Raw genomic sequence first — 12,580 nt, 5'->3', positions numbered from 1 at the left:
GAATTCTAAAAATAACAAAAAAAAAAGAGTAAAACTATAAAATGAAAAAAATAATACCTAAAAAAGACCTTGTATTATTCAAGAAAATTTAAATAAGTTTTTTATTCTTTTATTACGTTCGATCAAACTTTTATACTTTTATTTTTAAATTAAAAAAATCCTTGCAATTAATGATTGACTAAGTTTTGTTAGTCAAAATACCACTTGTCACATAATGTTGATATAATATAATAGATAATAACATGATATGTTGATGCAATATAGTAACATGGTCATATAACATTTTTCGTTCTTCATATTAGCATCACGTTAGCACTAAGTCAATGTCACATTCATATAAAATTTTTAATAATGAATAGTTAACCATTTGTCATTACCTAAACTCGAGAGTTTGTGACCAGCGCATGAGCCTAGCAAGGGAAACCCGCAAGACTCGAGCAGACCTTAGAGTATATACTCAAAACATTCATAATACACATTTTCGTAGTTAAAATAACCATCACATAATCATTTCATAACATAATTCCAATATGTTACGACACTGCCCCTTAGCACATAATTAATACAACAATATTTTCACAATGTTCACAAGGCCATACATTGGTCATCCAAAACAGGTTCACATCATACAACCTATATCAAAATACTCAACATCACAATGCCTACACAAATCCCAACATCTTATAATTAAATTGAGAGCGATAAGGACTCAATGAAGTGGACATGTTAGAAGGGGGATGCTTAACAAATGTCAAAATTTGTTTATCAAGAGACGATGTCTGTTACGCACTATCATAACTTCACTTATCTGCATGTGGTACACACAAAAGGGTGAGTCACCTAAAACTCAATGAGGATGAAACTAGCATAGCATAATAAAACACATATAAATATGCACATATGTATAGAGACATATCTAGCCACAAGACTATCATAGTTATTTACCAAACATTTCCAAGATAAAGGTGTGAGGATCATCCTGATATCCTATGTGCACAACTCATCATACTATGCCTTGCCGTGATCACATCTCAACGGCATACCCCCATTCATAATTAATCAAATATATGTCTCCATAACGATGTGTGGCAAATCAAAGTTTACCTCAAAAGCGATCACCTACTGGGCTCCATAGGCACACCATAGTTGCGGAGCATAACATCAAAACTCAATATATAATTTACTTACATCTAAGCTTTCCCATCAGATAATATTCACATTTGTATAAGCATCAATGATCATTTGATTAAATACTATAGCATATTATTCGCATATATCATATCATAATCACACATGATCAAGGAGTGCTCTTCCTCTAGACATGGTCAAATCACATACAATGGCCAGCTGATGAACAAATCATGCTCAATGTCGAAGTAACTAATGAAAAGTCAAATCACGCCCAGCACTAAAGCAACTAACAGAGAATCAAATCACGCTCAATGCCAAAGTAGCTAGCAAAAAGTCAAATCATATGCGTATCGAAGTTACAAGTGGAGGGTTCAAATCCTGCACATGCTAAAGCAACAAGTGAAAGATTGAAATCATGCTCAGTGGCAAAGCAACTGAAAAAGAATCAAAGTCATCATCTGGAATCACTCAACGAATGGCATCACGGCATTGCAAGCAGGAATCACAAGTGTGACTTCTATTATTGTCTCTACTTACCACCATCCCTTTAGGCAAAAAACATAGTTACATAGGAAAGATGCCACTTAAAACCTCAAATCAAATTAACGTTCAAAATGCACCAATCAGACAGAACATAATCAAATTCATAAGCCATCATGCCATAACAACTCATATATATGTTTTGCCTCAATTAATCATGGCTCACTAGCCACACATACATCAACAGTTGCTCATCAAATTAATCATGGCCTAATAACCGCACATACATAAACAATCTCATATCAATTGAACACAAGTTTGCACAAATCGAACATGTATAAACACAATAATCCTCTAATAGGCTATTCATCTAATATTGATACCTTGAAGTGTATGTCATGTTTGTCAATATCATTGGGCAACCCTAGTCCTCATAGTGTAACACAGTTCTTGGCTTAAGAATTATGACAAATCACAAGTAAATCTCATAATCTAGGTTTCATATTCAATTTAATTGAAACTTAATGCCATGATGTGGCTCACGACATAACATACACATATATTAACACATTTCAATAATATATTAGCCCAAGCATAACCATTTAGGCATATACATAATTATTCAATGTACCACAGTAATGCATTAATCAATACGTGATATGTCACATGCATTATATTCAAACACAAACCCCACTCATAGTGACAATGGGAGTTCCTCTTGCAACTCAAGTTAATAATCTAAGTGTTCCTCTATTAGCACTTGTAATTGTAGCTCACCAATGCATTGACTTCTACTCAATCAATTCACCATTTGGGAATTTGGCAGAATTCTTACTCCCATTATAATATAACATTCAACAGATAAATAATCATCAATATTTATACAATTATTCTCTATTTCCAAGTTAAATCCTAGCTTTCTGGTCATTCCAACTTTTCAAAATAGCTCAATCTCTAGCTATTTATATCAATAGTCTTAAATCCTCTTAATTCGTTCACAAAGGGTTTAAATCTTACCTTAGCTGCTAATTTGGCCAACTTCAATTCCAAATCTCCAACAACATTTAACTCTAAACGGTCACCAAAGCTGTAACATGAAATTTCTATTTAATGAATTGTTTAAATTGAAAAATCAATTGGTCAAAAGTCATATTCTTACCTCTAGAGTAGTTTCTTAAGCTCAAAATCACGTCAAACTAGCTGAAAAATTCAATTGGGGATGTGAGGTTCAAAAAGGCAGAGAGTATGGCTTTTGGTTTGTGTTTTATGAATAGGCAAACTGCCTAAAGCCTTATATTTCTTGCAAATCCGCATGCATCTATCGACAATTCCTTCTATATATTTTGCATTTTGTGCCCTATCAATAGATACACTCAACTATAGGTAAAAGGCATCCTACTCTATTTTAATTCAGTCTCAGGTTGCCATCTATCGATATATTCGAGATATCTATCGATAAATAGTGATGTGCACTATTCATTGTTTGCTCTTGGATTATTATCTATCAATAGATGTCATTTGTTTATTGATAAATGGAGTCTAGAAAACTTTTCCTTACTTATTGCCTTGCATCTATCAACAGAACATGAACATCTATCGATACATGTTCTTATGCATTGTCTAAAATTCCTAAATTACTTGCCCATTAAAAAAAAAATCTTAGATTACTTGCATTTAGATTATCCCAAAACCTAAAATTTCTAACTCATTAACTCCCAAACTTTGAATTCAAGCCCCTACCTCATTCCCATTCACATAATCATCTCAATTAATCTCATTATACTCAACATCAATGCACATATTCATTATATAGCTCCACATTCTCAATTATGTTCAAATTTTACATATCTAATCATTCATAATCTCACTTAAGTGCCATACTTAGGTGTCTAAAGTGCCAAATGTATGCATTGTTTCATTAAAGGCCTTAAAACATGCCAATGCTTATAGTCATCTTCTCATATAACACATTGATCTCATATACAACAAAGATTCAAATTAGCCCATCAATTAGTTTGGCTGTCGTACATATCTAACACCAAAAATTGGGGTGTTACACCATTAGTCATAAAAAGGTTATTTGCTCTAAAATAAATATAAAAGAGTTTGATAGAATATTTATTTAAAGTCTTTTCAATAATTCAAAATTTTTTCTGAGTATTATATTAAAAAAAAAACTATTTGCTCCTAAGAGAGAAGTAAAAAATTGGCCCAAGACAAATCCGGGCCCCCGAAACCCATGATACACGATTCTAACGGGCCGACCAACAGTTACCCAGTTCATCCCTCTCTCTGTCTTTCCCGAAACCTTTAAACTTCGTCACTGAACCAGTCGCCCAAATAAGAGAGGCAAAGTGAACAGAGCTTCATCTGTTTTAGCCGCCGTGCCCTCTCTCCCTTCACTTCCATCCCCAAGCGCTCTCTCTTTCTCTCCTTTTTTTGTTTCAACTTAGCAAAAGACGAAGAAGAAGAAATGTCTGCTAACGGTAAAGCAGAAGTGAAAAGATTGTTCATAGGAGCAGGTTGCAACAGAATAGTTAACAACGTTTCATGGGGTGCTTGTGGTTTGGTCTCATTTGGTGCCCAAAACGCTGTTGCTATTTTCTCTCCCAAGGTTCCTTTCTTTATCTTCTTTCATCACTCTTTTCTTGTTTATCAATTAACCCTTTTTCTTTTTTGTTTTGTTGCATGTAGTCTGCTCAGATTTTGACAACACTTCCGGGTCATAAGGCAACTGTGAACTGCACCCATTGGCTTCCAAGTACCAAGTTTGCATTCAAAGGTACAGTTTAACTTTGTTGCTTTATTTGCAAAAGCGTATAGCTTTGTTGTTAATTACTTAACGTTAATTGGGAACCTTTTTTGTTTGTTTGCTGGAATATGACAAGGAAATAGAAAAAGAAATTTTCGTTTCGTAACTTGTTCATTTGGGTTTACGGTTTTTCTCAGTTATGTTTGATTAGCTACCAAATTGTTACTGAAAATTTCAACCATTTTGAGGGTTTTTTCTTTCAAAAAAGAAAAAATTTTGTGAGAGGCTAATTCTTGGAGAATTCGAATAGACCTGTCCCCATTTTATTGGTGTAGTTATGAACTTTTTTTGTGTGCTATATGCAGCAAAACACTTACAGCAGCATTATCTACTCTCTGGAGATACTGATGGTGTCATTATTCTATGGGAACTCTCTCTTGCTGACAATAAGGTATTCACTCTTAATTTTTTTTTTTTTTTTGGGTTTTTTCTGCTGTTTTGTTTAGGAAGCAAAAATAGAGTGAGTTGTTGCAAAGCCTACTTTTAAATTTTAGTATAGTTTGAAGAATATGGCAGAGTTTTTGTTGAATCTTTTAGCCACAATTTTTTTTTTCCACTCTTCTTTTTGCCTATCTTTTGACAGTGGAGGCATGTGTTACAACTGCCGCGATCACATAAGAAGGGCATTACATGCATTAATGGATTCATGGTTTCTCCAAGTGATGCAATATTTGCAACTTCTTCTTCTGATGGCACAGTTTGCATATGGGATGCTGTCTTTCCATCTTCTTCTACTGGGGGTGAGTGAAATGTTTGACAGATTTTAGTTTAATCATTTTGCACTTGGTGTCTTTGTTAACCAGAAGTTTTTACTTTGCAAGAATAGTTTTTGTAAATTCTCCTTATGGAGACACTGCTTTTTCTTCTGATGTGATTTAGAATTTAGTTACTCTTTCTTTGTTTTTAAACTATCAAGAGTTTGATATTTGAGTTCATTAACCGAGGTGAGCTAATAAATTTCATGTCAAAATGAGGTACATTTATGTTTAATATTATCGAGTTTCTATATGTGCCAGGGTAGGTGTTCTCTGTTATTCTAGTAATGCTATTCTATAATGCTGGGTAATGTTTGCGTTTTAGGATTTTTGGCAAAGAGAAGGTTTTTCTTATCTCCATTATCTGTACAAAAAGTTCATATGAAAGTCATCCCACAACTCTATACAACTTTGAGAAAGTTATGGAGTATGAGGTGAGAAAGTGGCAAAAGAGATTTGAGAATAGGAAACCTTTTTTCTTTTGGCTCAACGAGAGAATAAGAAACTTGCTCAATGTCTAAACTGCTATTGGTCTCACAGAATTCTCTTCAGATCTTGTTGGTTTAGATAAATTGTTATCTAACAGTTAAGTAATATTTTGTATACATCATGGTTACATCAGGTTGATTTAATGATCCTTGTATGGCTGTGAAATGGATTTATCTGTTCCTGCTCCATTCATGAATTAATTAGATGCACAGACCTCCCAAATTCCATTTCTTAAAAAACTGGAATCAAATTGTTCTTGTGCTATTTTAATTGATTGAGATGAGGAAAGAGAATAAGTTGTTACCATTCCACTGTTTTGATGTCTTGTTTCTGTTAAACAAGCATTCAATGGACCGAAGACCAAGCAGGATGCAACCAAGCCTCAGGCATCTCTTACAGTTTCTATTTATATTGCTTCCATTATAATCTTGTATTAGCATGTGGTTCCTCATGATTTTCTGTGTTTGTTTGATCTGTTATTTGGGTTCTGTACAAATTTTTGTTTAATCCGTGTTTGTTAATTATCTTAAAACAAATCATTGAACAGTAGTTGATTAGTATTAAAACCTTGATTATTTTTTTCGTCTAGGTGACTGTAAATTGTCATGTCTGGAAACTGTTATTGTTGGCTCAAGACCGCTGGTAACACTTTCACTTGCTCAACTGCCTGGAAATACTGGGCATATAGTCCTGGCAATGGGGGGATTGGATAACAAGATATATCTTTATTGTGGGGAGAGGACAGGAAAGGTAACCAACCTCTGCTTTTATCTATCTTAATTTTTCATGCATCAATTATTTCTACTCATGTCAACTCATATATTTTCAATCCCAAACTGATAGAGTTTGAACAGATAAATCCCTTTTCTCCATTCTGCCTCATCTAGGGCCATCCTTTCTAAAAGGTGTCAAGATACTCAATAATTCCTCGATATTTTGCACCATGTGATTTCTATTCTCCCACAACTATTTTCTGTATCCTATAAATGATTTGACTTTTACATTTAAATTTGTATGCCCAGTTTGTTCATGCTTGTGAATTAAAAGGACATACAGATTGGATCAGGAGTTTAGACTTCTCATTACCTGTATCCAGTGGTGAAGCCAATAGTGTGCTACTTGTAAGTTCATCTCAAGACAAAGGCATACGCATATGGAAGTTGACTCTCCGAGGTTCTCTAGCCAACACAGAGGGTACATATAGAAGAAGTGAAATAAGCCTGGCATCTTACATTGAAGGTCCTATTTTTGTAGCCGGCTCATTCTCATACCAGATATCTTTGGAATCTCTTCTAATTGGACATGAGGATTGGGTATATTCGGTACAGTGGCAACCCCCTTCAATGGCTGCTGAAGAAGGCTTTGGCTTCTATCAACCCCAAAGCGTTTTATCTGCATCAATGGATAAGACAATGATGATCTGGCAACCTGAGAGGAAAACTGGTATTTGGATGAATGTGGTCACTGTTGGGGAATTAAGCCATTGTGCTTTAGGCTTTTATGGTGGCCATTGGAGCTCAGATGCAGATTCTATCCTGGCACACGGATATGGTGGGTCATTCCATATGTGGAGCAATGTTGGTGTTACCACAGATAATTGGCAACCACAGAAAGTCCCTTCTGGGCATTTTGCTGCAGTGACAGATATTGCATGGGCAAGGCATGGTGAATACGTGCTGTCAGTTAGTCATGATCAGGTAAGATGTTACCAATGTTTTAGACGCTGGTTATGAACTTTCAGTCTTGCTTTGAGTTCTCTGTTTGTCGTTAAATGTAAACTGTAATGTGCAAGATATTGTTTTTCTGCCTACCTTCTACATATCCTTTCTCTGATTCATGTATATATCTCTTTTGGGAATGTTGATTTTAATGCATATCTTTACTAACCTACCTCGCATGATCAGCACTGACCTGTCAAGGACAAGGTATGTTCGAATCTTTTACATTTACTTGAGTTCTTCAAACTGACCCATAGAATCTATGAGAATAGTACCGCATTGGTACTTGTCAAGACATTTTGTAAGTATGTTTTCTAGTGTATGGAAGTAGTGTAATGGCTTTAAGTTGAAACTTCTTTATGTTTGTCAGTCAGTGGCCAATAAACAAGTAATCAAGATTTTGATAAAATGATATCGTGGTGGTATTTCCCAAAGCATGTTCCTTTAGGAGCATTTGGTGTATTGCCTCCTGAAATACTATGTCAGGAAGGAGAGATTGCTAAATTTTAGTTAATAATATCAGATGAAACTTATCATTTTGTTACTCTCAAATCTCTTGTTTGCATTCTTGTATGAGAGTTCAATTAACAATTTTCTGTGGACATATAAATCTAGTTGATTGGCGGGTCCCCTTTTGTAATTATTTATTTCAAAGAAGAGAGGTTGTAGATACTTTTGATATTTTTATAATACTAAAAGGCCATTTTGATGGTTCAATCATTGCAGACAACTCGTACTTTTGCTCCATGGCACAATCAAGATCCTCATTCTGATGGGGACTTCTGGAATGAAATTGCTCGGCCTCAAGTTCATGGGCATGATATTAATTGTGCAGCTATCATCCAAGGAAAAGGGAATCATTGTTTTGTCAGTGGAGCAGAGGAGAAAGTTGCCAGAGTGTTTGAAGCCCCTTTATCTTTCTTGAAGACACTACATCATGCTATTTCAGAACAGTCTAGTTTTCCCGAAGACCTCCAGGCAGATGTACAGGTCTTGGGTGCCAATATGTCTGCTCTTGGGCTGTCACAGAAACCTATTTATGTAAATGGTGAGTGCCTCTTAAACAACTCTGCAATAAGAAATGTGTGCATTCCACTTAAGATCCTTATGATATCCAATTTTTCCTGAGGATTATTATTTGATATTTGATGAATTTAAGTGCTCCATGCAAGATTTTCTTTCTGCTAGATGTGAACCTGGCTTTTTTCTTACACTGCAAATTATTAGAAAAGTTGTCTCTTGATTGTTTCTGAATGCAACACCTCAGTTTTTAGTCTCTACAACAACAAATTCAGTCCTTGTAATCTTTTCTGGACTTTCTAGCCTTCAATTTCTCCTAATGATGCTAGGATAAAACTGAAGCACAGTTAAGCTAGGGCTATGCGATGTAACCTGCTGTTGAATTCAGAGTCAAAAGGAGAAAGGTGAATTTACAATGTTAGAAGCATTATTCTTACTGCATTTAGGACATGAGAACCTGATATGGCATTAGAGAAAGCTAAGACATTTTTGAACTAAAGTATAAGTAGGACAATGGATGGATAGGTCCTGAGTCTGCTCATTTGGTTGCCTGAGTCTTGAAAAGTATTTCTTAGTTGACATTAGAATTATTGTTTACCCAGCAACACATTCATTCTTTTAAAATTGTCAAGGTAATTTGTCTCACTTGCTGATTTGGAGATATGAATTTGGGAGGTTATTGAAGTTAAAAGTGTTCTGATTGTCATTTATTAGGGACTTAAATCCATCAGTCTCAGAATATTTGTCCTACACTGAGGTGTTTGGCTGCAATTAAGATAAACCCTACCGCAGCTTTATCTTTCCTTGGAACCTTTAGCATCCACATGAAGACTTCAATTCTGCAATCTTACTATTTTTGTGGGATTAATAGGCATCTTATGTTTCTTGTAACTTTCTTCTTTTTTTTTTTATCAGGTGACCATGTGAGCCTAGCATAATTTTCAGTGTCTTGCTTTCTAGTTTCTAGTAAGTGATTTAGATTATAGAGTTTCCGTTTATAAAAAGGAAAACCTTTGTGAGTTTACAGCTATTTTGCCTCTTTTTTGGATCTCCTATGTATCATTTGGTGCTTACGCCTTCAGAACCTTTAACATACAGACCGAATTAAGTTATCTCTGTCCTACCCCAAGATAATATCTTGCCCTCAAAAGGGGGAAAAAATAACTGAAACACAAGTATTTGCCATTGCTTTGCTTTTTGATAAAGCCCATTGACAGAAGCATTTGCTTCTGCTTCTCATACTTAACTACTGCCTGTTACACAAGGATTTAGCAACATTAATACTTATGTTATCAGTTTTGTTCTTGTTTCCTTTGTATAGTGACAGTTTCTTGCTTTCTTTATATTTGCAACGCCCTAAGGTTATCTCTATCATTTTGCATGCATGAGTGTCAATAAACAAATTATTTGACAGGAAATCTTTTCCTTGCAGCAACCCATGAGATTTCAGATAATGTTGGAAATGATGGTCTTGACACTCTTGAATCCGTTCCTGATGCTGTTCCGGTTGTGTTCACTGAACCTCCTATTGAGGATCAGCTTGCATGGCATACTCTATGGCCAGAATCACACAAACTCTACGGTCATGGGAATGAGCTGTTCTCTTTATGCTGTGACCATGAAGGGAAGCTTGTTGCTTCATCATGTAAGGTACATGCTGTCTTTCTTACTGTTTGGTTTACTAGAAGTTTAATTCCAATGAATTTGTGAGCAGTGGCTTGTGCTTTGACATAAATCTTTTTCTGTGTATGTTTTGAATTAACATTTCTTTTGACTCAGTTAAATTGCAATGGTTACAAGTCATATGGGTGCTTTCTATCGTGTGTTGCTATTGGGGATATTTATGTATGTGCATTCCAGATAAAACTATGAGAACCAGGCAGTTATTTCCTGAATGATGAAGTCATCTGTAGCATGAGGCAGATCTTGTCAGAGTCATTCAGGAATGAAATTTTTCAAAATCTTTGAGAAACAGAATGGAAACATCATAATAAGTTTGGAAATATCTAAAAACATCACAAATCGTTGAAGGAAAGATAGTTACATGCATAATTGAAATTTAGTAGGTTAAATTTGGTATCTTGGAGGTGTAAATCTACTTAACACTGGCGTGCTACTTGAACTTATACGTGACCTTCATTTCGCACTGTGATGGGCTGCCAAATGAAAGGCCTTTTTCAATTATTCCTTATGCTACTTATTTTACAGGCCCAGTCAGCAACAGTAGCGGAAATATGGTTATGGCAAGTAGGTTCATGGAAAGCTGTTGGTAGCTTGCAATCTCACAGCTTAACAGTCACACAGATGCAATTCTCTCATGATGACAGTCTTCTTTTGACAGTCTCAAGGGATCGCCAGTTCTCCATTTTCACAATCAATAGAACAGGTACTCTAAAATCTACTAATTGCGTAATAGTACTGTTTCATATAAGTAAGCTTTCTAGTTGTTCTGTCCCCAAATGAAGTGCATTTAAGTATATTGATTGTCTTGTAAAGGCAACTATTGCTGAAGTTGTGCCAAAAAGAGGTCTTTTAGCTTCTTGTGTACTTTCTTATATCAAATAATTATCAAAATGGGGTGGGCAGTGGGAAACTCTTATCCTACATTTGTTATGCATATTTTCAAAGATTAAATGGAGGGGAATTGGAAATTCTAAGGGGAATGAATAAACAGTAATTTGGATTTATGATTTTTATGTTCTGTTATTATTGCTCACTGTACATTGATTGAATGCTTCCCTTCATATTATCTCCAGTTAAATTAGAAGATTATAATCGTCTGGTTTATCTGAAATGTCTTAGGCACAGGTGAAATTGATTACAAGCTCTTAGCGAGGCAGGAGGCCCATAAAAGAATAATATGGGCATGTTCTTGGAACCCCTTTGGTCATGAATTTGCAACAGGTTCTAGGGACAAGGCAGTGAAGATTTGGGCTGTGGAAAAAGCTTCTTCAGTTAAGCAGCTTCTAACTTTGCCACCGTTCAACAGCAGTGTCACTGCCCTCTCTTGGGTTGGCCTTGACCGACACAGAAATCATGGGCTTCTTGCAGTTGGAATGGAGAGTGGACTCCTTGAACTTTGGAGCCTTCATATTGGAAGAATTGACGGTAGCACTCCAGCACCGGCTGTGACAGCTGCTCTAATCGTGCGGCTTGATCCTTTCATGTGCCATGTTTCTGCAGTTAATCGGTTGGCCTGGAAGAACCGTGAGAACAATGAAAACTGCACAAGCCTCCAGCTGGCGTCTTGTGGAGCTGATCATTGTGTGAGGTTGTATGAGGTAATTGTAGAGTAATCCGATAATAATGGTTTTGTACTATAGACATTTTTTCTTCGTATGACTAATCCAATAATAATTCTTATGTCTTTAGATTTTATTTATATATTGTCTCCCTGTTTCCGGTGTCCACTTGAAACAGACTTCATTTGTCAAACTAGGGGACCCCATTAAATGACAGCTTATACACCCTGCGTTTTGAGCGAGAAACCTGGGTTGTTTAAGACTTTGATTAATATGCTTTCAAGATTCATTTATGGTGGCCTTGGTTTGCCACTTCTTCAATAAGTTTGTGTAGCTTAAATTGACAAGAGAAGACAGCGACTTGCCTTGGCGCAAGGGAGAAGAGTTCTCTTTTCTCTCTCTTGAGGCTCTTAGCAATTACGTCGTGTACTTTTATTGAACTAAAAGCGAAGACCAACGGTTCTCACTTGCCCACCCGCATGCATGATTATCCCATGCTGAGCTGTGAACCTGTTGGAATATGCCCCGAAGTCCTTAGAGATGACTAGGCCAGGGGCTTAAAACATTGAGTTGAAGGCTGTCAAAGATTAGACCCTGCTCATTTTTTATAGGCAAAATGAAATTCTTTCTCTTAGATATTAAAATGTGTTTTTCATGGCATGCCTCTACTAACATCATTGTCAACGATGGATCATATTAGGGCATCAGAATTTAGAAAATACTTCGTCTGATCTTTGCTAGAAATTGATCCCAAAAACTCTTTAGCTGTTCCTAGTTGGTGCATCTTTTATGAACCGTAATGGTTGTATACTGGCCCCTCACAGCAGGTAAGGCAAATCTCTTTAAGAGCAGCTTCTGATCACTTAAAAATAAAGTTCATATCTCTCTTTTTTCCAAAAATAAAAAAAATCAACAATTGTAAAGGGTCTACAC

General features: G+C 35.8%; 1 protein-coding gene across 1 annotated transcript; it reads left to right on the top strand.

Moving 5' to 3' along the window:
* Positions 1–3,935: 3,935 nt before the first annotated feature.
* ELP2 (elongator protein 2) lies at positions 3,936–11,768 on the top strand. Its single transcript, XM_021443703.2, has 10 exons — positions 3,936–4,225; positions 4,306–4,393; positions 4,729–4,814; positions 5,007–5,163; positions 6,257–6,417; positions 6,690–7,364; positions 8,112–8,433; positions 9,838–10,055; positions 10,614–10,791; positions 11,208–11,768. Exons 1-10 carry the CDS (start codon positions 4,085–4,087, stop codon positions 11,699–11,701), a joined length of 2,520 nt encoding a protein of 839 aa, XP_021299378.1. The 5' UTR covers positions 3,936–4,084; the 3' UTR covers positions 11,702–11,768.
* Positions 11,769–12,580: the final 812 nt, after the last annotated feature.

Source organism: Theobroma umbraticum, unplaced genomic scaffold (genome assembly GCF_002168275.2).
Source record: "Theobroma umbraticum cultivar Fairchild unplaced genomic scaffold, ASM216827v3 scaffold_77.0, whole genome shotgun sequence".
Lineage (NCBI taxonomy): Eukaryota > Viridiplantae > Streptophyta > Magnoliopsida > Malvales > Malvaceae > Theobroma > Theobroma umbraticum.
The sequence above is the reverse complement of the archived record's forward strand: the minus strand, read 5'-3'. Positions and strand labels throughout refer to the sequence as shown.